A 27,398-nucleotide genomic window follows, 5' to 3' on the forward strand; every position below is an offset into this window, starting at 1 on the left:
TGGGAATCGAACCCACAACCCTGGCGTTGCAAACGCCATGCTCTATCAACTGAGCTACATCCCTGCCGGCCATTCCCTCCCCTACCCTGGACGACGCTGGGCCAATTGTGCGCCGCCCATGAGTCTCCCGGTCGCGGCCGGCTGCGACAGAGCCTGGATTCAAACCAGGATCTCTAGTGGCACAGTTAGCACTGCGATGCAGTGCCTTAGACCACTGCGCCACTCAAGAATTAGACTCGCATATCACTGTAATTGTAGGGTGTTCAGACGACACACACAAAAAGTCCTCAATTCAGGATGAGTGCTTAATCAGCATGCACCTTTCAAAATAGAATGTGCTTACTCTCAACCCTCATCACATCTGACGAAAAGTGAGAAAACGACTTTGCAGAAGGAGCACGTTTAATTTTAGCCCCACATTAAACAAGGACTAGTAGTCGTTGAGGTCAGCCATGCGAGATTGATGCTCTGTCATACAAAGGAGCGAGAGGGCCTGACAAGCATGCTCTTCCTCTCCTTGCAGAGCACGGAGACTGACTGAACACTGTTCACTGCTCACTGTTGTGGAAATTTAGTTTTTTGTAGAGCAAGCATAAAGCCTGCTGTTTGTGGTATCCCGGTGATACAATCTTAACTTGTTGGTTATACATTACATACTGTAGGTTTCCACTTCAGATGTATTGCAGTATCAGACACCATGTTGAAACTGTTGGTTTTAAAGATGCCCACTACAGACACAAATACACACATGCAAACACACACGCACACACGCACACATGCACACACAAACACACACACACGCATGCACGCACATACACACACACACACATACACACACACACACACACACACACACACACACACACACACACACACACACACACACACACACACACACACACACACACACACACACACACACACACACACACACACACACACACACACACACATACAGTAACACTCGGTTCCACAGAACAAGTAAATTGCTGTCTGTTGGCAAAGCTGCAGCTGCCATTCAGTTGGAGCAAATCAAAGAGTCTGTTTTATGTAAGTTACCAAATTAAGATTTATACTGTATCTCAGGATGAAACTAGCCCGCATGAGGGGCCGTCATGACACCGGGGTTAGGAATGACCAGATTTAGGAGGGGCAAAGTCAATTTGTCTCTGGCACAACTCCATGTAGACATAAGCCACATTAAAGAATTAGACTCGCAGTTTAAATGTTGCTGAACTGCAAAAAGGAGAGGTTGCGTCATTTAAACGTCAAGCGTCAATCATGTCTCACTAGTACCTTTGCACCCATCTAAACTGCACAAGGTGTTCTCTGGGAAATCATAATGCTGCCTGGTTTGCTGTGAAGTCCAGTACTTTTCCATTTACTTCACATAAATACTCATACTCTACACGCTCAAAACGTCAAGGCGTGTTAATAATCTTTATCTCCAAGAAATGGCTTATTCACAGTTGCGGCACTGCTGGCAGTTTTACAGTTTGTTTCAATTGCTAACATGCATTGGTCATAACTGAAGTCACATTGTCAAAACTCTTCACACAGTCAGCGAAACAGAAGTGTATGTGGACCAAACTGCGAATCATTTTTCATTGCTTTCACACAAAATGCATTCAATGACCACATTCTCTGAAATCCATTAACTCTTTTCTCATTCATACTCCACCACCTGCAAAACGATATATTTGCAGCACATTTTCAAATGCAAACACACCGTTTCCAAAACAGTTAAAAACACATTCAAAACAGAATGATGGCAAATGTCGTGCATTTCTGCAGTAACCAGACAGCCCTGGAATTTCAGGAATTTGTTTTTTGTTTCAACTTTTAATTTTTCACAAGTAAATTACTATATGCAAAGATATAGAAAATATAAAGGCTATTGAAGCAAATTGCTGCATTTCTGAATCATTATTGTTACATATACTTTAGTAAAGTCAATAAAGTGAAAAGGTGTTATTCTTATTCTATAATGAAATACTGATTTATGTGAAAAATCATTCAAACGTCTAAGAGAAAAGTTAATCATTTATGTAATGCTCCCTGTTGTTAGTGTTTTTTAGGTCAGTGTGTTATGAGTGACAATGTATGCTTTCTGAGTGAGAATTGTTGCCAGTGTTATGGTCGAACAAGCTTATTTTGAGACATGTATGAAGTGTTTTGGTGGTTTGAGTGAGTTTTGGAGGTGAGATTAACTGTTTGGCCAAGATGCATTTTGGTAATGCAGACAGTGTGAAGAGTTTTGAAAAAGTGGCTTCAAATCAAATCAAATCAAATTTTATTGGCCACATTCGCAGAATACAACAGGTGCAGACATTACAGTGAAATGCTTACTTACAGCCCTTAACCAACAGTGCATTTATTTTTAATAAAAAAGAGCAGAAGTAAAATAAAATAACAGTAGGGAGGCTATATGTACAGGGGGGTACCGGTGCAGAGTCAATGTGCGGGGGCACCGGCTAGTTGAGGTAGTTGAAGTAATATGTACATGTGGGTAGAGTTAAAGTGACTATGCATAAATAATTAACAGAGTAGCAGCAGCGTAAAAAGATGGGGTGGGGGGGGGGGGGCAGTGCAAATAGTCTGGGTAGCCATGATTAGCTGTTCAGGAGTCTTATGGCTTGGGGGTAGAAGCTGTTGAGAAGTCTTTTGGACCTAGACTTGGCACTCCGGTACCGCTTGCCGTGTGGTAGCAGAGAGAACAGTCTATGACTAGGGTGGCTGGAGTCTTTGACAATTTTGAGGGCCTTCCTCTGACACCGCCTGGTATAGAGGTCCTGGATGGCAGGAAGCTTGGCCCCAGTGATGTACTGGGCCGTACGCACTACCCTCTGTAGTGCCTTGCGGTCAGAGGCCAAGCAGTTGCCATACCAGGCGGTGATGCAACCAGTCAGGATGCTCTCGATGGTGCAGCTGTAGAATTTTTTGTGGATCTGAGGACCCATGCCAAATCTTTTCAGTCTCCTGAGGGGGAATAGGCTTTGTCGTGCCCTCTTCACGACTGTCTTGGTGTGTTTGGACCATGATAGTTCGTTGGTGATGTGGACACCAAGGAAGTTGAAGCTCTCAACCTGTTCCACTACAGCCCCGTCGATGAGAATGGGGGCGTGCTCAGTCCTCTTTTTTTTCAGGAAGTCCACAATCATCTCCTTTGTCTTGGTCACGTTGAGGGAGAGGTTGTTATCCTGGCACCACACGGCCAGGTCTCTGACCTCCTCCCTATAGGCTGTCTCATCGTTGTCAGTGATCAGGCCTACCACTGTTGTGTCGTCGGCAAACTTAATGATGGTGTTGGAGTCATGCCTGGCCATGCAGTCATAGGTGAACAGGGAGTACAGGAGGGGACTGAGCACGCACCCCTGAGGGGCCCCCGTGTTGAGGATCAGTGTGGCAGATGTGTTGTTACCTACCCTTACCACCTGGGGGCGGCCCGTCAGGAAGTCCAGGATCCAGTTGCAGAGGGAGGTGTTCAGTCCCAGGGTCCTTAGCTTAGTGATGAGCTTTGAGGGCACTATGGTGTTGAATGCTGAGCTGTAGTCAATGAATAGCATTCTCACGTAGGTGTTCCTCTTGTCCAGGTGGGAAAGGGCAGTGTGGAGTGCAATAGAGATTGCATCATCTGTGGATCTGTTGGGGCGGAATGCAAATTGGAGTGGGTCTAGGGTTTCTGGGATAATGGTGTTGATGTGAGCCATGACCAGCCTTTCAAAGCACTTCATGGCTACAGACGTCAGTGCTACGGGTCGGTAGTCATTTAGGCAGGTTATCATAGAGTCCTTGGGCACGGGGACTATGGTGGTCTGCTTGAAACATGTTGGTATTACAGACTCAGTCAGGGACATGTTGAAAATGTCAGTGAAGACACTTGCCAGTTGGTCAGCACATCCTCGGAGTACACGTCCTGGTAATCTGTCTGGCCCTGCGGCCTTGTGAATGTTGACCTGCTTAAAAGTCTTACTCACATCGGCTACGGAGAGCGTGATCACATAGTCATCCGGAACAGCTGGTGCTCTCATGCATGCTTCAGTGTTGCTTGCCTCGAAGCGAGCATAGAAGTGGTTTAGCTCGTCTGGAAGTCTTGTGTCACTGGGCAGCTCACGGCTGTGCTTCCCTTTGTAGTCTGTAGTAGTTTTCAAGCCCTGCCACATCCGACGAGCGTCAGAGCCGGTGTAGTACGATTAAATCTTAGTCCTGTATTGACTCTTTGCCTGTTTGATGGTTCGTTGGAGGTCATAGCGGGATTTCTTATAAGCGTCCGGGTTAGAGTCCCGCTCCTTGAAAGCGGCAGCTCTACCCTTTAGCTCAGTGCGGATGTTTCCTGTAATCCATGGCTTCTGGTTGGGGTATGTACGTACGGTCACTGTGGGGACGACATCATCAATGCACTTATTGATGAAGCCAGTGACTGATGTGGTGTACTCCTCAATGCTATCTGAAGAATCCCGGAACATGTTCCAGTCTGTGCTAGCAAAACAGTCCTGTAGCTTAGCATCTGCGTCATCTGACCACTTTTTCTATTAACCGAGTCACTGGTGCTTCCTGCTTTAGTTTTTGCTTATAAGCAGGAATCAGGGGGATAGAGTTATGGGCAGATTTGCCAAATGGAGGGCGAGGGAGAGCTTTGTATGCGTCTCTGTGTGTGGAGTAAAGGTGGTCAGTATTGACCAACGCTTGTTAGCAATTGAAAAAAACTGTAATACAGGGGTGTTTTCAACAGCAATACGTAAACTCTTCCTCCCTCAGGAGGCCTAGTGTTAGTCTTGGCCAGGCAGTGTCTACCCAATCTGAGTTTCACACTGCTGAGTCTGAACCTCGGCTGAACCCTCCGTGGGACCAGACTCCACCTCTCTCTCATGGCAGCTGAATGCTCAGTCCTGTCTGGCTAGAAGACCACACGACAAAGTGCCACCTACTGGCCAGTGGAGTAATGACCTGTCTGTCTGTAAAACAAAGAAGGCTGCTGCCTGGCTAAACAGGGTCATATTCATTAGTCACCAAATTGTGGAAAACGGACTCAAACAAGAAGGGACTACCCGAACTTGTCCATTTTCTGTTTTGCTACAGAATGCCCTAATGAATACAATCCTGGTTCATTCCCACTATAAAATCATTTGATCGTCGGTTCTTGTGTTTTATGGAGGGCGAAAAAATTATACAAATAGACAGTTTTCCCACATGGTTTGGGCAGGTCCAGTCATATTATTTACTTCCTTTCTGACTCAATTGTCCATTGCTTTTCCTCTCGTATCTCTCATCTATCCGGTGTATGTGACAATAAAACATCTATTTTATCATTTTTGTTTGACTCATGTAAGTTTGATGGGGAAATTATCTGTCTGTTTGAGGATACAGAGATAAGTTTCTATAGCTTAGGTAACATGGATATTTCCACCACTTGTGTGTGCTCTCCATTGGGTCTCCCCCACAGGAGGTTGTTGGCACCTTAATTGGGGAGGACAGGCTCGTGGTAATGGCTGGAGCGGAATCAGTGGAATGGTATCAAATACATCAAACACATGGTTTGATGCCATTCCATTAGTTCCGTTCCAGCCATTATTATGAGCCATCCTCCCCTCAGCAGCCTCCACTGGTCTCCCCAATATGCTAGCTGTTTGTGCAGTGTGAGTATTGTGTAAAATACAATGCCCCCTGGAACACAGGCACAGTGACTGAACTTCCCCCTCACCCCATCTCCCTCTCTCTCTCTCTCTCTCTCTCTCTCTCTCTCTCTCTCTCTCTCTCTCTCTCTCTCTCTCTCTCTCTCTCTCTCTCTCTCTCTCTCTATCTCTCTCTCACACACACACACAACCACACACAACCCCCACACACACACCCACCTCCGCTGTAACTTTAGACAATTGTTTTCCTGTCCCTGTGTCCCCTTGAGAAAGTGTGCCAAACTCTGTAGCGAAATGAACTCTGCAAGGAACACAGTGTGTGTAACCAAACCAGGGTCCATTCACTGGCCGGTCAGTCCAAGTGGAAAGCATGACATAGCTGCCGATGATCTCACAACAAATGAACTCTGAATAGGGCTGTGATATCCAAGTGTCTCATCGTTGTTGGATGCTCTACCATAAGCACCGATTCAAAGGTCATGATGAAGATTGTGATGTCATTGGATGTTCAGACACAGAGCCATATTGCAAATGTAAGACTTAGGTAGCATCCCTTATATCAATTCATATAGGGAGGTTTAGTATAAGGAGATACTCCTTTAGTCTGTTTTTGATATAAAATGACTGTAAAATTGTCAATATCCTGGCCACACTGTTCACATGTACAGTTCTCTGCATTGGACCAACGTGTTTCATTAAGGCTGAATCTATAAGCAGACAGGATAACAGTGGCTTAGCTTATTGAAATAAGCAGATGCCCTTTGTGCAATAATATCCCTCATCGGAAATATGCAAATAGAGATTGATCAGATCAAAACGTTTCATCCCACTCCTTTACATGCCTTGCCAGTGCTCTAGGAATAGTGTGCTGTGTGCGTGCGTACGTGCAAGTCTTTACAGCTCACCTTATAAACCCTGAACCCCACCCTACTGAATAATAGAGGAAGTAACGGAGAGCGGGCTGAAGATAAAGTAACAGAACTGGGCATCATAAAACGACCCACCCTATTGAGTAGCTCAGACTGGAGCCTCTTTAGGCAGAGCCATAGCACAGTCCCTAATTAGACCTGGGTTCAAATACTATTAGAAATCATTTCAAATACTTTATCGGGGCTTGATTGAGCTTTCCTGGCGCAATTTGACTAATATATTAGTCCCAAAAGTGTGATCCCCGACCCATCTGGCACTCCAGGCATACAAAATCAAAAGCTGAAATATTTCAAATAACATTTGAACCCAGGTGTGCAGTCTCTAATATAAACCCAGGACAGCTGACTTGGCAGCGCTGCTCCACGGTGCTCCGACATCCTGCAGTTTGACTTCCGTTGTCATTGGCCGAGCCCTGTGGAGTGCTTATTTTTTAATTGAGGCCGTTTGGACAGCTCATCCATCACACCTGCTAATCATGTCACTAACTGCACACCTCATACCTCCCTCCCCGAATGAGAGACAGACAGACAGAGAGACAGACAACCTGCCCCGCTCAGCCATTTTTATTTGAACATGGTTATTAATATTGAATATGGTCCGTTGCTCAAATATCACAGAGACCAACCGACCCACCCACTGAACTGTACAGTACGTCCTTCCCATCCTTCCAAGTCCACAAAGGCACTGCAAGTACTCAATGTACAGGCAGCGAATGTCCGATTAAAATGTAGGCTTGGGCTTGACATGCTATGGACAATAGCTCATTCTCGCTCTCCTCCTCATAATATCCAACCTGACAGACTGACTTGAATCATCCTGCTCCGCAGAGCCAACAGGAAAGAGGGGGACTGTACACCAAAGAAAAATGTGGTTTTTGACACATATTAATAGATTTTCAGCAAAAAATGATATTGTTCATCTAATAAGTATTTCCCAAGTTAGGAAATTTGGGTAGACATTTAATTGGAGATGCTGTTATGATAGCCTATCTCTAGATGCTACTCTGTAGTACAACGCTACACTCTTAGAAACGCTACACTCTTAGAAACGCTACACTCTTCGGCTGTCCCCATAGGAGAACCCTTTTTGGTTCCAGGTAGAACCCTTTTTGGTTCCAGGTAGAACCCATTTGGGTTCCATGTAGAACCCTTTGTAGAAAGGGTTCTACCTGGAACCAAAAAGGGTTCTCCTATGGAGACAGCCGAAGAACCCTTTAAGGTTCTAGATAGCATTTTTTTTCTAAGAGTGTAGTCAAGGGAGGCTGATTAGCCTTGCAGCTCTCTTTATGACTGAGCTGACGTCAGAGAGGACGTGTTTCTTTTTCCGCTATAGCCCTGTCTTCCTGTTGCACTCAAGTAGCCATCCCTTTTAATGGGCCAACAAAGCTCATTTAGTCACCTTCACGTTGTGGCAACTTTGTGAGATAATCTTTGCCCTTCCTTGGGGTTAGCTGTAAATAGCTTTGTTGTTATTGTTGTTCTGGTGCGTGGATTGGGTGAAGCAGAAGTGGCATAGGGGGAGAGAGAAACACTGTGTGCGCGCCGTGCACCACGTGTGTGTGTGTGAGGGAGGGAGGGGTCCATGTGACTCACAATTACTGGAAAAGGAATGGAGGTGCCAGTCACATGTGCCTTTTGTTTTGCGGCAGCTTGACTCTCCATGACAGCGTGACTCTCCATCTCCGTACAATACACCTGCTCACACTCCAGATCTAATAGAACAGTATGACGCACCTCTCAAATCACCTTGCCTGCTTTCGTTTGTCAACCTTTATCACAAAGAAATCACACTCTCCTCCCACTCATCACTGACTTCTCCTCTTTGGTTAATTTCGGTCTCCGGCTTTGTTTGTGGAAGCTCATTGGAGCGACACTGAGTAGCCCCTGGATGGTGCATCCGTACTGCAGCTGTGTGACTGTCTATAATAGAAGGATGGCAGACAGTGCATTGGTACAGAGCAGTGATTTATGTGTTTAATTAACAGTCTAAAAAGGGGCAGTGCAGTTAAAAACGTGATTTTCCTGTTTTTTAAATGACATTTCTACGCTATGAGGTCGAAATAATAATCCCATTTTTGTGCAAGAGCTGTTTAAAAGAAATGCTTGGAATTTCAGCCTGTTCAGGTGGGATGGAACTTTTGGCCCACGTCATGACGTCACAATGTGATCTGATTATAATAGACCAATGAATGTTCATCTGGGTAAGGGGGTGGGCTCTAGACCATCTTATCAGCCAATCAAAGCTGTGTATGTAAATTTTTTCAAAACAAAATCCTAACGCCCATATGATCAGACTGAGCATTTCAAGGGCCAAAGGAGGCTCAAAATATATTTTTTAGTTATTTTCATTAAATAAACACACACAGTGATTTATTAGACATACAGTGATGATTTACAAACGAAGTTGCAAAGACTGCAGCTTTAACAGTCTTTCAACAGAGCTGATGACGGCAGTTGGAGAACATGATGAGATGGGGAGAAGCATGCTCTATACAATAAGAGGGATCCAGTAGTCATCATGGCTGCAGTTGGGCCTCTGGTTAACACAACCCAAAGAGTGATGCTACTAATGTAATGGAGATTAACCATGTGCTAGGGGAGATTGTTCAGTGAGAGGTGGATGTGGATACATTGAAAGGGAAAAAAATATTATTATAAAGAGAGATTTAATAGATTTTCACCTGAGGCTGTGTGCTTCAGCTGTCTATGTATGTGGAGACAAGACTAATATGAGCTGTAGCCAATGTGCTGATGTCTCACATAATTACCCCGTTTTCTAGCGGGGTTAGAAAGCTGCTAAAACAGTTTGTCTGTGGTGGGATTGTGTAATGCTTGATGGATAGTTTGTGTTGCATTAGATTGGGTTGATGAGCCCTCTTTCAATACAAACAGCTATTAACAAAAGCTTACGAACAATCATGCACTTTTCCTTATCAATAACTGAAGGACATGGGGTTCTTGGACCAAAAGTCTTGATTATTCCGAGAGTGTGGGTGTGCACGTGTGTGTGTATGTGTGTGTTTGTTTGTGGTGTGTTTGCGTGTGAGGGAAGGGGTCATTAGGGTGCATTATTGTGTCTGTCTGAGTCTATATGTGTGAAGCCTTTGTTTTATCAGGGTTAATATTCATGTTTGGGGATTGCAGGCCTTTCAGTTTTTGATGCGGCTCATTGCTTTTCTGCACGGCACAATGGATGATGTTGATTGATGGTGTGGTACAATGGATGGTTTGACAGAGAAGAATGCCAGACATCTACAGCTATGGGCATGCGTCAGGGGTACACCCCCAGCTACACCCCCACTGCCACGTGGATACATACCTCCATAATGAAGACAGCTCTTGTTGGATAATGAAGAACATATCACACTTCGCAGGTGATTGAAAAATTGTGGAGATTCTCTTCCATCAACCCCAGTGTGTGGAATGGATGACATAGAGAATGGAGCATGGTGGCTGTCTGAGGGAGTTTCAGCTTTGTTGAGCTAGGCTATGCCTGGGTTCTCTCCAGCTTGGTTGAACTAGGCTAGGCTAGGCCTGGGTTCTCTCCAGCTTGGTTGAGCTAGGCTAGGCCTGGGTTTTCTCCAGCTTGGTTGAGCTAGGCTAGGCTAGGCCTGGGTTATCTCCAGCTTGGTTGAGCTAGGTTAGGCCTGGGTTCTCTCCAGCTTGGTTGAACTAGGCTAGGCATGGGTTCTCTCCAGCTTGGTTGAGCTAGGCTAGGCCTGGGTTCTCTCCAGCTTGGTTGAGTTAGGCTAGGCCTGGGTTCTCTCCAGCTTGGTTGAGCTAGGTTAGGCCTGGGTTCTCTCCAGCTTGGTTGAACTAGGCTAGGCTAGGCCTGGGTTCTCTCCAGCTTGGTTGAGCTAGGCTAGGCCTGGGTTCTCTCCAGCTTGGTTGAGCTAGGCTAGGCCTGGGTTCTTGGTTGAACTAGGCTAGGCCAGGCCTGGGTTCTCTCCAGCTTGGTTGAGCTAGGCTAGGCCTGGGTTCTCTCCAGCTTGGTTGAACTAGGCAAGGCTAGGCCTGGGTTCTCTCCAGCTTGGTTGAGCTAGGCTAGGCCTGGGTTCTCTCCAGCTTGGTTGAACTAGGCTAGGCTAGGCCTGGGTTCTCTCCAGCTTGGTTGAGCTAGGCTAGGCCTGGGTTCTCTCCAGCTTGGTTGAACTAGGCTAGGCATGGGTTCTCTCCAGCTTGGATGAGCTAGGCTATGCCTGGGTCCTGGTTATTGGCTCCTGGCCTTATGCTGGGATGCAGGTGCCACAGCCCCACTGTTGATCAATCAGATGAGCCCTCTGCTCCTCCAGATAAAACTGGGCCATGTAGGGTGAACTAACACTCACACTTGACTCCCCCAAACCCCCCCACTAGCACTATACTTTATTGAGATATGTGGTTGTTCCACCTAGCTATCTTAAGATGAATGCACTAACTGTAAGTCACTCTAGAAAAAAGCATCTGCAAAATGACTAAAATGTTCATGTAAAATGTAAAATTAGACCAGGTAGTCCCTCCTGGTTTCAATCTGTTTTTTTTCCGTTTGGTGCATGATCACACGACCCTGATTCAATACTATGGTTTAACCATGATGCCCTGGGAGCGCCTCCATCTCCTGGCCCTTTGATTGGTTGTATCTCATGTTGCCAGATCTGTGGGGTTGTTTGATGGAGGTGTGTTGTCCTATTGTCAGACACTTGTCATTTCAGCAGCAGACAGATAAAACGGCCCTGCCAGCTGCAGCCCTTCAGTCTAAATGAGACTTCAATACCCCTGACCACCACATGACCCGTCCTGTGTGTGCTTGTGTGTGTGTGCGTGCGCGCTTGTGTGTTCATCTAGGAGATTAACTGAGAGGGAGATAGCTCTATAAATCTGTCTTTTGTTAATCGCAACCCCAAACACCAGAGTCTGAGACTCTTTAGTATGAAAAATTCACTATCCGCTCCTTATTACATTTTTTATAAGCAACTTTTTCCGTTTTAACCCTGGAGGAGTGAGTCCTGGCTTTTCTCAGTGTTGTCTGTGTCTCAGAGTGCGTCACTGGATGTTCCTAAGAAACCAATGGTTTCCAGGTGAAGCCACTCCGCTCTGACGTGGGTGGGACTGGGGAGATGATTAGTGAGCTGTGGCTGCAGCACAGCCGGCCCTCTCCTACTGTAACAGCTGGCCCATCTCCTACTGTAACAGCGGGCCCATCTCCTACTGTAACAGCAGGCCCATCTCCTACTGTAACAGCTGGCCCATCTCCTACTGTAACAGCTGGCCCATCTCCTACTGTAACAGCTGGCCCATCTCCTACTGTAACAGCTGGCCCATCTCCTACTGTAACAGCTGGCCCATCTCCTACTGTAACAGCTGGCCCATCTGCTACTGTAACAGCTGGCCCATCTCCTACTGTAACAGCGGGCCCATCTACTACTGTAACAGCGGGCCCATCTCCTACTGTAACAGCGGGCCCATCTCCTACTGTAACAGCTGGCCCATCTTCTACTGTAACAGCTGGCCCATCTCCTACTGTAACAGCAGGCCCATCTCCTACTGTAACAGCTGGCCCACCTCCTACTGTAACAGCTGGCCCATCTCCTACTGTAACAGCTGGCCCATCTCCTACTGTAACAGCGGGCCCATCTCCTACTGTAACAGCTGGCCCATCTCCTACTGTAACAGCGGGCCCATCTCCTACTGTAACAGCGGGCCCATCTCCTACTGTAACAGCTGGCCCATCTCCTACTGTAACAGCTGGCCCATCTCCTACTGTAACAGCTGGCCCATCTCCTACTGTAACAGCTGGCCCATCTCCTACTGTAACAGCTGGCCCATCTGCTACTGTAACAGCTGGCCCATCTCCTACTGTAACAGCGGGCCCATCTACTACTGTAACAGCGGGCCCATCTCCTACTGTAACAGCGGGCCCATCTCCTACTGTAACAGCTGGCCCATCTTCTACTGTAACAGCTGGCCCATCTCCTACTGTAACAGCTGGCCCATCTCCTACTGTAACAGCTGGCCCACCTCCTACTGTAACAGCTGGCCCATCTCCTACTGTAACAGCTGGCCCATCTCCTACTGTAACAGCGGGCCCATCTCCTACTGTAACAGCGGGCCCATCTCCTCCTGTAACAGCGGGCCCATCTTCTACTGTAACAGCTGGCTCATCTCCTACTGTAACAGCTGGCCCATCTCCTACTGTAAAAGCAGGCCCATCTTCTACTGTAACAGCTGGCCCATCTCCTACTGTAACAGCTGGCCCATCTCCTACTGTAACAGCTGGCCCATCTCCTACTGTAACAGCTGGCCCATCTCCTACTGTAACAGCGGGCCCATCTCCTACTGTAACAGCTGGCCAATCTCCTACTGTAACAGCTGGCCCATCTCCTACTGTAACAGCGGGCCCATCTCCTACTGTAACAGCTGGCCCATTTTCTACTGTAACAGCTGGCCCATCTCCTACTGTAACAGCAGGCCCATCTACTACTGTAACAGCGGGCCCATCTCCTACTGTAACAGCTGGCCCATCTCCTACTGTAACAGCAGGCCCATCTCCTACTGTAACAGCGGGCCCATCTCCTACTGTAACAGCGGGCCCATCTCCTACTGTAACAGCTGGCCCATCTTCTACTGTAACAGCAGGCCCATCTCCTACTGTAACAGAAGGCCCATCTCCTACTATAACAGCTGGCCCATCTACTACTGTAACAGCAGGCCCTCGTCTCTTTCCTCCTCCACTTCCTCCACGTCTCCTTCTCTCCCGTCTACCCTTCTCAAACTCTTAGCCTTTCTTTTCCTCCCCGCTCCACATACTGTTTTACTCTCCACCCACTGTATCCCTTTTCTCCTCTAGGTTGAAGATGGGAAGGTTCAAACAGCGTAATAAATCCATGCGGAAGCATTCTGGATCGCTGGGTTCTACAGGATTAGCATTGAAAACGTGACCAGCAGTCAGGAAATCCAGTAACAAAGTGGCTGTAGATTATTTTATGAACATCTAAATGAATAGAATGATGGTAAAGCAGTTATGCTATGTGTTCTCTGAGTGGTTAGCTGAAATTCACTATGATTGTGATTATTTTTCACTTTGATCACAAACTTTCTGTGCTGCTACCATTCACTCCCAGTCATTCCGAATGTGGAAGCTGGTCCCTTGTTGAATTCAGGCACAAAGAGTTATGGGATATTAGAATCCTCTTGTCTTAACCTGTATATTCTGAACCTAGCTTCTCCTCATATTCCTTCTCTCTTCCCTCTGTCCCACCCTCCTCCACCTGTTCTGTGTCTCTGGAGGAGATGCTGTTCCCTCCGAGAGACTCCAAGCTCATCCCTCAATAACTCCAGCTGGAGCCCTGTGGTGCTCTATGATGTCCTCTACCACTCAATTACTCCCTACCAAGATGTACAGAGAAACGGACAGACAGATACACATAGACACACGGATAGACACACAGACACACGCTGATAACACATTCACTCTGATGGCTGACACACATGCACACTGATGCCCGCTTGCAAACATACACACACATACACATACACACACACGCACACGCTCGCACCGTACACACACAAAGCACCCCTGCATGTGCTTCAATGCCCTCCTCCAGCCCCATGAAAGAAGAAAAAGAGAGCGTAAATACTTTTCTCACCTCCAGGATGTGGACCTGAGAGCGTGGTGCGATGTTAATGAGAACATCGACTGGCCTGCTAGCCTGGCTTTCTCTGCTGCCTGACTGAGAAACAGCCCACACCCTTAGAAAAGAGGGTTCCTCTTTTTGGTAAGAGTTCTTTGGTAAGGGTGATGGTTCTATGTGGAACACTAATGACTCAACGAACCCTTTGAGCCCTTTGCAGTTCAGAGAAGGGTTCTTTAATCTTTTTCTGATAATTATATTGTAGGGGTGGCAGCTCATTAGACTATTTTGAGGCGTGGTTTGCTCACAGCTCTTTTTGTTCAACCGTGAGTGAGAGTGTCATTCCAGTTTATCTAATGTGTTGTGTTATGTATATGCAAGCTAAATGACCAGTAACGGTGTCTTGTGAAAGGCCTTGAGAACTGTTGACTAAATCAGTGGTTTTCAATTCTCTCCTCTGGGTCCCCAAGCTGTTGCAGACCTAGCACACCTAATTCAACTTGTGAATTAACACAATAATAACACCTATGGAATTTTCACAATATAAAAGCACTTTGAGGTAGTCATGCAGTCACAGTTATGTTTTGCTGTCCATCTCATAAGGTCAAGAAGAAGTAGAACAATCTGTGTGTGCCTGCAGCATAACACTGTATGGCCTAATGTATTTAGCATAGCTCATCTCTTTGTAGCACAGTACATCACAGCTTAGCCTGGTTAACCTGAACATGTGCTGTAGCATAGTACATTTCAGTCTATAATTCAATGAAGCGACAGTATAGTATGTTGGTTTCTAGGCTATACAGTATGTCAATCATATAGCAGCTATGCTCCAGCCTCCATTCTGCTGCCGTGGTGTTGTAGGAACAGTAAAGCCTTGGTCTCATAGGAGCACCTGTCTGTCTCTGTGTAGGAAAGTTCAGTACTGGACAGACAGGTCAGTGCTGCTCACAGCCTCTCCCTGTGTGTGTGTGTGTGTGTGTTTGTGTGTGTTTGTGTGTGTGTGTGTGTGTGTGTGTGTGTGTGTGTGTGTGTGTGTGTGTGTGTGTGTGTGTGTGTGACTGTGAATGTGTTTGTATTTCACTTAGTATGACTGACACAGTGTTTTTCCTAACTCTATGACTGCCTATTCTGCATGGCCTCTACAACAACCCCCACAGTCATAAATATGTTTGTTCTCTCCAGTCAATGTGTAGAGACTAACAGTGTCACGTGCCTGCTGCTGATGACAACACCACTCTTTCTGTCTCTCTATAGATGAGGCCATGACACCAGCCATTATAAACTCCCACATTGCCGCAGCAACAGTGGAAACAAACACAATATCTCACCCAGTTTGCACCACTCAGTAACATTTAAGTGATAATGCCTGAGAAGCCGGTGTTTGGAGGGTATATTAGCACGGGTGTTGTTAGGCCCGAGACGAAGTCGGTTACCAACATATTCAAATAATGATAGACATATTTTCATTAAAAAAATTATTTTTATTAATTTATTCATACTATTTCATCCTTCCACAATATATATTCCCGACACAAATCTAAGGTTGCTACCCAAGCCGGCTGGTCGTTCGTTCTATCGGTTTGTTTGCCAGAGACGCGACCCAGTCGTTCAGTCATTTTGTTCTGTATCTATGGACGCGACCCAGTCGTGGCTGGCAATGTTCTTATCCCTTTCTTGCTAGCCAGTCAACTACGGCTAACTTACAGTCACGTCAAACAGTGCAGCCAGGATAACAACAGAGTAGCTGCATTTGCATTTGTTTAAGCTGTTTTCTAGTGACATTTGTTTGGATACATCCATAATGATGCGCGATTTCACCTGGCATAGAAAATGTGCTCTCTCGTCAGGACACGAGAGCTAGCCAACAACACAGCTAACACAATCACTTCAAACTGAAGCTGGAAGACTGCAAACTAGCTGCACTTTGTTTAGTTTTATCTGTTTTCTATTGATAGTTCTTTGTATATATCCATAAAAATGATGCTGATTCATGATTTCGACTGGCTGAGAAAAGCTGCCTGCCTGTCTGTCTCATCCCGACTCCCAACTCCCGACACGTTCATTACTATGGGACAGCTGGAGATCGAATTTGAATGTTGAAACAATGTTGCAAACGTCAGAGAGACAGACAGCAAGGTTTATACAAATCTCCGCTGTTGAAAACTAAATGTTAGTCAACATTTTTTTTGAGATAATGTCTAGATGCCTTTTATAGTGGAGATCAAGTTTATAAATTGCCTGGCTGGGCTGATGAGACAGTGGATTGCGCAGTCAGATGGAACACAGTAAATAGGCATTTTAACAACATAGATTTAGCTGGTGGCAACTAGTGTAATAGACACTGGCTGGAATGCAGTTTTAACCAATCAGCATTAAGGATTAGACCCACCCGTTGTATAAAGGACATTAACAACTGTGTCAATCACAGATGTGGGCTTGATAGAACATGACTGTGGAGTATGAGGCTTCTAAGGAAAACACCATGTAATTACAAAGCAGTTACTATGTAACTACATGTTGATACAATGTTGTCATACAGTTATTACTGTTTAGTTACATGGGTATGAGGGCAACTTCAGGTAATCAGTGTTACTAATTACGGTACATGAACACATTTAATTGATAGCAAAGTTCCTTAAACTAACATTAGCAGCTAGGCTAGTTAGCAAGCATCTCTGCCACATGTCCTCATGATGACTCACAGCTCTATGTAACTGTGGTTACTTGAAACCAATTAAAAGGTGAAGTAACAAGCCAGGCAGGCTGTTTGGCATCTGTATTTTTAAAGCCAAGCAGCTGATTATCTCCATATATTTAGCTATCTAGCGCATGGTGTTGTGAGAGATGCGGTGGCTCAACATAAGTGGAGAGGGCTAATGCTAATGGTGGTGTGAGTCACTCTGCTGATGTACTTGGAGAGGGATGTCTGTCTGTCATGGCTGTGTGACAAGCGCATGGTTATTATTACGTAGGTGTCATAAAATGAGTCAGTGTGTTGAGATATTATTGGTTTTCCTTTAATCTGTGGTTGGAGTTTCAGATCTCATTACTAATATGGTAATGGTTCTCGTTCAGTGGCTTAGGAGGAGATGAAGTGGATGTTTGAATCTATTCGGGTTTTTAGTATCAGAGGTGTGGGGTGTGTGTGTGTGTGGGGGGGGGGGGTGGATCTGTGTGTGTGTGCATGTGTCTGTGTGTGTGAATCAGTCCTGTGTTGGCTGCTCAGTCTTGCAGCATTCTTTTGTTGGTCGTTTACGTACGTTGTAAATGTGACTTCCTCAATCCAGTCAGTGTTGTGTGCCCTGAACCATAAACCTACCTGTCTGTCACTGCTCCCTCCCTGACTGTGTGGGAGGGTTTGTGTGCAAAGCTTTATTTTCTGACTGTAAACACCTTTTCCTTTCTCTGAGTCCATGGCTATAGCAGCACACAGGGAGACAGCCATCCTTTAATTGCCTTTTCATTGGCCAGGATACTCACACAAACACAAACACACACACACACACACACACACACATACACACTCCCAGAATCCACCCTGTCTAGAGCAGACGGCGTATTACATGACTGAAGAACGTCCCAGCTGTGGTATCCCATAATGCTCCTCAAAGTCCTGTACAAAAGTCCCCTTCCCCATTCCAATGACTTGCATATCAGCAGAAAACAGCAGCAGTGCCTGTGATGAATAATGCATGCTGTTCCGTTTTAGGAGTCGGAGTGTGGAATTCTTACATTTCCCAGAGCAAATAAATCTTTCAAGTGTCATAATGTTGTGTGTTTGTGAGGTACTGCTTAGGCAGCATATCTGCCAGATTAGATGCTCTAATCTCCGTAGCATTATTACTATATCCCCCATTCCCTTTTATCCGTTAGATACTCACACCCCGACTCTCTCTCTCTCTCTCTCTCTCTCTCTCTCTAGGTATGCTACGTTCCCCTATTCGTCCCTGGCTCGATGTGGAATAAGGCACCCCAAACCGTCCCCATTCTTTGGGAACCTGTTTCTATTTCGTCAGGTAAGATACTTACTGCTATGGAAGAATTCACACTCTCACTAAAAGAAACCACTTAATTTAAGCATATTTCCCCTGCCAACCATTGTGATATTTGTGTGTGCAATCAATACAGAGTTCAATGCAGAATTTTACTTCCCTTTTTACTGAGACAATGGTTGGGTATTGCCTGTCTTTTTTGGTTACATACAATGAAAATACGTTGAAATCACATAACCCCCCCAGTCCACACGCACGCACATACGCACACATACTCCTACGCAGACATCCGCGCTCCACCCCCTAAGGCGAGAGAAATCATGCTTCCTACATCTAGCTAAACTTCATTAGATTTGTTCATTAAATACGACTCACAAGTAATAACTTTTAATACCATTTGATTCCCAAATAGATTGCCCTTATTGGTAATTGCATTACTTTTATGATGAATATATAATGTAAAATATAAAGAAGTGAGTGGGAGTGTTCAATATCACTGATTCAATATGGTGATATTTTATCTTGCTCGCCATTCTGTCCACCCACCCCTACAACAAAGACACCAGAGATGTTGAACAGGAATACCAGTATTTTCCATAGACAAGGATGGATGGAAAGAGGTCTCATCTTTTTATCTGTGCCATTATGGCGTCTTTGACAGCATCCCAATGTTTTAAGTAGTACATTTTCTACTTCATTTGTGTTTGAAAAAAGTGTAAAGCTAATATTGGTGATTTACCGCCACCTACAGTGCTGGAGTCCTGAACCAAATCTTTTGTGTCATTTTTTAAATGTATTTTTATTTAACCTTTATTTAACTAGGCAAGTCAGTAAAGAACAAATTATTATTTACAATGATGGCCTACCCCGGCCAAACCCGGATGACGCTGGGCCAATTGTGCGCCGTTCTATGGGACTCCCAATCACGGCCGGATTGTGAAATGGATTGTGATACAGCAGGGTTCTTCAATTCCGGTCCTGGAGGGCCGAAACACCTCTGTTTTTCATCCTCTCCTTCTAATCAGGGGCTAATTCAGACCTGGGACACCAGGTGAGTGCAATTAACTACCAGGTAGAAATAAAAAACAGAAGTGTTTCGGCCCTCCAGGACCGGAATTGAAGAACCCTGTGATACAGCCTGGAATCGAACCAGGGTCTGTAGTGATGCCTCTAGCACTGAAATGCAGTGCCGATGCGCCACTCATTTATTGTGGCCACTAGATGGCGGTGATATAGCTTAAAGACATTTACAAACCATATCACTCAATTTGAAGAAGACAATGCTCTGATCATTGGCTCATTGCTCCCAACCCATAGGAATCCCTACCCAGTTGACTACTTTAAAATGGTGAAAGACCTCAATGCCAATGTACATGCTACAACAGGTTGTACCCAAGTTGAGTCCTCTAACTATCTCTATGGTATATTTTCCAAAAATGTATATGATTTACTGACATTTAGGCCTACATTAAATCTGGAATGTGTAGATCAAGGGAGTCATGCCTTGAGTTTACTCACAAAGTTGTAACTATATAGTATCAACTGTATAGATATCAACAAGAACAATACCAAAAGGAGATAAATACATTTTAACGCAGTAATAGGCTACAGATGATGCTTGCCCTTATGCTTGACATTCAGTTTGACATCTATTCCAGCTATAAAACAGTGCCTTTAAATGCTAAGTGTGATTATTGCCCATGGTATGGTGTGGTGGCATGCAGATGCTTCTCTGCAGGACAGATCTTGATGAGATTCAGAGGTCAGTAGACTTCAGTGGGGCAGGCAGGCAGGGTGGGCTGGGTCCCCTGTCATTCTCACTGCAGCTAGCTTTACTGGGCTTCTGCAAGGACAGCTACCTCTTTCTTTCTTTATCTCTTTTCTCCATCAGTCATTTTTGTATTTATTCTTCCTACTTCCTACTTCTTCCAACTTGGCCTGTTTGCCTTATTTTGCAATCAGTGACGTTCAGGGATGAGACTCTAGTACATTTCAGGACCCAGTGCTCTGTAGGCTGGCTTTAGACTATTACACAATAGCCAGTTCTGTTAGTGTCCCTCTCAGGTGAACTGCAGTGGCAGCCTGGCAGGCTGAGGGCTGAGGTGGTTAAGTATGCATGCAGCTCTGCCTTCAGTGCCTTGCATAATTACACTGTCTGTCCGGTGGCTGGGCAGAGTCCCCAGGTGAAGCAGGGGGGATGCTGAAGCTGCTTCTATAATGTGTGTCAGTGCTGAGATTCAGATCTGCAGACACAAAGAGCCCTCTCTGGAGTGGTTCCCTCATAGAATCTGACCCACTTCTGCATGCCACACTCACATCAAACACAACAACAAGAGAGAGTGTGTGTCTTTGTATGTATGCATGTATGTATGTATGAGTGTTTGTGTACGTCCATGATCAGATGGTATGTGGATGAATTTGTACGCATGCACGTGTTTCACTGGCGTGGCGTCCCTGTGTCCAACTCACCCAGCACGTCATCCATATTTAGTCGGTTTTCACCATGATGCTGACTTCTGTGCCAGTGCCAGTGACCACACAGTCAGTGCCTACCAGGAGCTCCAGTGGTGGCAACCCTGTTAGCCAGAGTGCCATCCCAGTGGAGAGAGAGCCAGGATGGGGTGAGTCAGACAGACAGGGTGCTGGGGAAGGTGGATCTTTCTGGAGGAGCTCTGAGACAGGCTGACACACAGGGTGACTGCTCCCCACCCAGCACTCCTCTGGTACAGCTCCCTTGGTAGAGCTCTTATCGCTGGCTTGCTGGCTGGTTGATCCTCTCTGATACCCAAGCCACTGATATAGAGGCTCACCCAACACCACCACCCATGTGCCCTCCTTCAAAGATGGCATCCCCCCCCCCCCTCTCTGGCCCCTCAACACACAACACAACACAACACATTAGCCAGCCAGAAAGAGCTAGTATTACTGGGCCTAAATTACTAGAGATTGAGAGCTATGAGAGCCAAACCCCCACAGATTTAATGGCATGGTCCAGTCTCTGCCCGGGCCAGCATCTCTCCATGACTGCCAAGGTCAGGCTAAAGCAGAGCACACAGCAGTGCAGTCTCTCTGGGTGGTACCATCACCTCACCATGGTGAATAGATAGAGAGAGGAGTGTCTATCTCTCCCTAATACCAAGGCTCCATCCAAAATGGCAGTCTTCTCCCTACCAGAGCCCTGGTAAAAATTAGTGCACTATGTAGGGAATAGGGTGCCATTGCAGATGTAGCCCAAAGCCTTCCTGCTGTGTTCTCAAACACAAAATAACATTTTTAATCCCGTCGCAGTAGTAAGAGGAATTCTGACAGGACAAACTTCCAAATGTTCTGTGTTGCGTTGTCACACACACACACACGCACGCACACACGCACACACACACACACACACACACACACACACACACACACACACACACACACACACACACACACACACACACACACACACACACACACACACACACACACACACACACTATCCTGGACTTGATGGAGTCTGCCTCTGTCGGTGACCCACTCCTCTCCGGCTTCGCTCTGCTCTGTGGTACCAACATTAAGCTGAATTGTGTGCATGTGGGTGAGGAGCCCGTATTGCCATGCAACGGTCTCTACAGTAATAAAAAGACTGGGGGAGAGAGAGAAACAGAGTAAGATAGAGGGGGGGCTGGGAAGAAGGAGAGAGAGATGGATGAATGGAGACAGTTTGAGACAGTTTGGACTGTTGCAGTGTGAAGCACCATGAGGGGGCACTCCATCGGGCACACCCCAGCGCTCTGTACCCACCACCCCTCCATGGGAGCCCAGGCTGAAGGAATGCCAGGGCTGCAGCCATTCTGTGGGCTGCTCTGTCGCTTTGCATATCAATGAGCCCAGTGCTTTCTATAAGCACCTTAACGGGACAAGTTTCCCTAAGTGAGCCAACGGACCACTATTCAGATCAGCCAGAAGGGTTGAGGAGGATTGAGGAGCGTTCTGTCTGTCTGTCTTTCATATGATCTACAGTGCATTCAGAAAGTATTCAGACCCCTTCCATTTCCCCACATTGTGTTACATTACAGCCTTTTTCTAAAATTGATTAAATTGTATTTATTCTCCAAATGTATTAAACATTTACATAAGTATTCAGACCCTTTGCTGTGAGACCCGAAATTGAGCTCAGGTGCATCCTGTTTCCATTGATCATCCTTGAGATATTTCTACAACTTGATTAGAGTCCACCTGTGGTAAATTCAATTGATTGGACATAATTTGGAAAGGCACACCCCTACCTGTCTATATAAGGTCCTACAGTTGACAATGCATGTCAGAGAAAAAACCAAGCCTGAGGTCGAAGGAATTTTCCGTAGAGCTCTGAGACAGCATTGTGTCGAGGCACAGATCTGGGGAAGGATACCAAAACATTTCTGCAGCATTGAAGGTCCCCAAGAACACAGTGAACACAATCATTCTTAAATGGAAGAAGTTTGGAACCACCACGACTCTTCCTAGAGCTGGCCGCCCGGCCAAACTTAGCAATCGGGGGAGAAGGGCCTTGGTCAGGGAGGTGACCAAGAAGCTGATGGTCACTCTGACAGAGCTCCAGACTTCCTCTGTGGAGATGGGAGAAACTTCCAGAAGGACAACCATCTCTGCAGCACAGGCTTTTATGGTAGAGTGGCCAAATTGAAGCCACTCCTCAGTAAAAGGCACATGACAGCCAGCTTGGAGTTTGCCAAAAGGCACCTAAAGGACTATCAGACCATGAGAAACAAGATTTTCTGGTCTAATGAAACCAATATTTAACTCTTTGGCCTGAATGCTAAGCGTCACGTCTGGAGGAAACCAGGCACAGCTCATCATCTGGCCAATACCATCCCTACGGTGAAGCGTGGTGGTGGCTGCATCATGCTGTGGGGATGATTTTGAGCGGCAGGGACTGGGAGACTAGTCAGAATCGAGGGAAACATGTACGGAGCAAAGTACAGAGAGATCCTTGATGAAAACCTGCTCCAGAGTGCTCAGGACCTCAGTCTGGGGTGAAGGTTCACCTTCCAACAGGACAACGACCCTAAGCACACAGCCAAGACAACGCAGGAGTGGCTTCGGGACAAGTCTCTGAATGCCCTTGAGTGGCCCAGCCAGAGCCTGGACTTGAACCCGATCGAACATCTCTGGAGAGACTTGAAAATAGCTGTACAGCGACGCTCCACATCCAACCTGACAGAGCTTGAGAGGATCTGCAGAGAAGAATGGGAGAAACTCACAAATACAAGTGTGCCAAGTTTGTATCGTCATACCCAAGAAGACTCAAGGCTGCAATCGCTGCCAAAGGTGCTTCAACAAAGTACCTTAGTAAAGGGTCTGAATACTTATATAAATGTGATATTTCAGTTTTACATTTTTAATACATTTGAAAACATTTCTAAAAACCAGTTTTTGCTTTTTCAGTATGAGGTATTGTGTGTAGATTGATGAGGGAAAAAAACAATTTAATCCATTTTAGAATAACAATATGTGTGGAAAAAGTCAAGGGGTCTGAATACTTTCCAAATGCACATTATATGTAGTTTATTTTTTATTTTTTATATATAGATATACATTTTTTGGGGGGGGTAGACCAGCTTTAATATTGATCAGAAATACAGTGTAGACATTGTTAATGTTGTAAATGGCTATTGTTGCTGGAAACGGCAGATTTTTTATGGAATATCTACATAGGCGTACAGAGGCCCATTATCAGCAACCATCAGTCCTGTGTTCCAATGGCAAGTTGTGTTTGCTAATCCAAGTTTATCATTTTAAAAGGCTAATTGATCATTAGAAAACCCTTGTGCAGTTATGTTAGCACAGCTGAAAACTGTTGTGCTGATTAAAGAAGCAATAAAACTGGCCTTTTTGAGACTAGTTGAGTATCTGGAGCGTCAGCAATTGTTGGTTCGATTACAGGCTCAAAATGGCCAGAAACAATTAACTTTCTTCTGAAACTCGTCAGTCTATTCTTGTTCTGAGAAATGAAGGCTATTCCATGCGAGAAATTGCCAAGAAACTGAAGATCTCGTACAAAGCTGTGTACGACTCCCTTCACAGAACAGCGCAAACTGTCTCTAACCAGAATAGAAAGAGGAGTGGGAGGCCCCAGTGCACAACTGAGCAAGAGGACAAATACATTAGAGTGTCTAGTGAGAAACAGACGCCTCACAGGTCCTCAACTGGCAGCTTCATTAATTAGTACCCGCAAAACACCAGTCTCAACGTCAACAGTGAAGAGGCGACTCCAGGATGCTGACCTTCTAGGCAGAGTTGCAAAGAAAAAGCCATATCTCAGACTGGCCAATAAAAAGAAAAGATTAAGATGGGCAAAATAACACAGACATTGGACAGTGGGAGATTGGAAAAAAGTGTTATGGACAGACAAATCTAAGTTGAAGGTGTTCGGATCACAAAGAAGAACATTTGTGAGACGCAGACCAAATGAAAAGATGCTGGAGGAGTGCTTGATGCCATCTGTCAAGCATGGTGGAGGCAATGTGATGGTCTGGGGGTGCTTTGGTGGTGGTAAAGTGGGAGATTTGTACAGGGTAAAAGGGATCTTGAAGAAAGAAGGCTATCACTCCATTTTGCAACACCATGCCAAACCCTGTGGACGGCGCTTGATTGGAGCCAATTTCCTCCTACAACAGGACAATGACCCAAAGCACAGCTCCAAGCTATGCAAGAACTATTTAGAGAAGAAGCACTCAGCCGGTATTCTGTCTGTAATGGAGTGGCCAGCACAATCACCGATCTCAACCCTATTGAGCTGTTGTGGGAGCAGCTTGACCGAATGGTACGTAAGAAGTGCCCATCAAGCCAATCCAACTTGTGGGAGGTGCTTCAGGAAGCATGGGGTGAAATCTCTTCAGATTACCTCAACAAATTGACAACTAGAATGCCAAAGGTCTGCAAAGCTGTAATTGCTGCAAATGGAGGATTCTTTGACGAAAGCAAAGTTTGAAGGACACAATTATTATTTCAATTAAAAATCATTATTTCTAACCTTGTCAATGACTACATTTCCTATTCATTTTACTATATTTCCTATTCAAACTCATTTCATGTATGTTTTCATGGAAAACAAGGACATTTCTAAGTGACCCCAAACTTTTGAACGGTAGTGTACATTTTATGGACACAGTCAATTCTACAATAGTTCTATTTGGTTTGTTTTTACTCCTGAACTTCCTCTACCCTCAACCTCTCCGATCATTTTCATGATGTCCATCCGGTTTGCTTCTATATGCCGTATCTTTCAAACTGTGCTCTTTCACAAAAGTTCTTAACCTATAACCTATATACGTATTATGGACACAGTCTGTTTTACATTAGTTATCTTGTTGTTATTAGTTGTTATTAGTCCCAACCTTCAGCTCCATTCAACCCATCCCATCTATCTCTTAACACCATCCATATTGGATTTCTATTTGCCATATATTTTTCAACTGTACTGTGATGTTTCACAAAAGTTCTGAACCTTTCTATTCTCATTGTTTCTACAGATTGTAAATTGATAACAAAATGCGCTGAATACAACAGGTGTAGACCTTACCGTGAAATGCTTACTTACAGTGAGGGAAAAAAGTATTTGATCCTCTGCTGATTTTGTAAGTTTGCCCACTGACAAAGACATGATCAGTCTATAATTTTAATGGTAGGTTTATTTGAACAGTGAGAGACAGAATAACAACAAAAAAATCCAGAAAAGCATGTCAAAAATGTTATAAATTGATTTGCATTTTAATGAGGGAAATAAGTATTTGACCCCTCTGCAAAACATGATTTAGTACTTGATGGCAAAACCCTTGTTGGCAATCACAGAGGTCAGACGTTTCTTGTAGTTGGCCACCAGGTTTGCACACATCTCAGGAGGGATTTTGTCCCACTCCTCTTTGCAGATTTTCTCCAAGTCATTAAGGTTTCAAGGCTGACGTTTGGCAACTCGAACCTTCAGCTCCCTCCACAGATTATCTATGGGATTAAGGTCTGGAGACTGGCTAGGCCACTCCAGGACCTTAATGTGCTTCTTCTTGAGCCACTCCTTTGTTGCCTTGGCCATGTGTTTTGGGTCATTGTCATGCTGGAATACCCATCCACGACCCATTTTCAATGCCCTGGCTGAGGGAAGGAGGTTCTCACCCAAGATTTGATGGTACATGGCCCCGTCCATCGTCCCTTTGATGCGGTGAAGTTGTCCTGTCTCCTTAGCAGAAAAACACCCCCAAAGCAAATGTTTCCACCTCCATGTTTGACGGTGGGGATGGTGTTCTTGGGGTCATAGGCAGCATTCCTCCTCCTCCAAACACTGCGAGTTGAGTTGATGCCAAAGAGCTCGATTTTGGTCTCATCTGACCACAACACTTTCACCCAGTTCTCCTCTGAATCATTCAGATGTTCATTGGCAAACTTCAGACGGGCCTGTATATGTGCTTTCTTGAGCATGGGGACCTTGCGGACGCTGCAGGATTTCAGTCCTTCACGGCGTAGTGTGTTACCAATTGTTTTCTTGGTGACTATGGTCCCAGCTGCCTTGAGATCATTGACAAGATCCTCCCGTGTAGTTCTGGGCTGATTCCTCACTGTTCTCATGATCATTGCAACTCCACGAGGTGAGATCTTGCATGGAGCCCCAGGCCGAGGGAGATTGACAGTTATTTTGTGTTTCTTCCATTTGCGAATAATCGCACCAACTGTTGTCACCTTATCACCAAGCTGCTTGGCGATGGTCTTGTAGCCCATTCCAGCCTTGTGTAGGTCTACAATCTTGTCCCTGACATCCTTGGAGAGCTCTTTGGTGTTGGCCATGGTGGAGAGTTTGGAATCTGATTGATTGATTGCTTCTGTGGACAGGTGTCTTTTATACAGGTAACAAGCTGAGATTAGGAGCACTCCCTTTAAGAGTGTGCTCCTAATCTCAGCTCGTTACCTGTATAAAAGACACCTGGGAGCCAGAAATCTTTCTGATTGAGAGGGGGTCAAATACTTATTTCCCTCATTAAAATGCAAATCAATTTATAACATAGTGTTTTTCTGGATATTTTTGTTGTTATTCTGTCTCTCACTGTTCAAATAAACCTACCATTAAAATTATAGACTGATCATTTCTTTGTCAGTGGGCAAACGTACAAAATCAGCAGGGGATCAAATACTTTTTTCCCTCACTGTATGAGCCCTTAACCAACAATGCCAACGCTTCCGACCCACTGAATACTGAGGGAAATG

The 27,398-nt window shown here is 45.4% G+C and overlaps 1 protein-coding gene across 1 annotated transcript in view; it reads left to right on the forward strand.

Annotated features, from left to right (window-relative positions):
- LOC311135141 (thromboxane-A synthase-like) overlaps window positions 1-27,398 on the forward strand; it is a 140,252-nt gene that overhangs the window by 15,975 nt on the left and 96,879 nt on the right. Inside the window, exon 3 of the mRNA XM_084169035.1 lies at window positions 18,095-18,188. Within this exon, the coding sequence (XP_084025161.1) occupies window positions 18,095-18,188 (94 nt within the window). The remainder of the gene's footprint in view (window positions 1-18,094; window positions 18,189-27,398) is intronic.

Source organism: Coregonus lavaretus, assembly GCF_964263955.1.
Source record: "Coregonus lavaretus genome assembly, chromosome: 9".
Classification (NCBI taxonomy): domain Eukaryota; kingdom Metazoa; phylum Chordata; class Actinopteri; order Salmoniformes; family Salmonidae; genus Coregonus; species Coregonus lavaretus.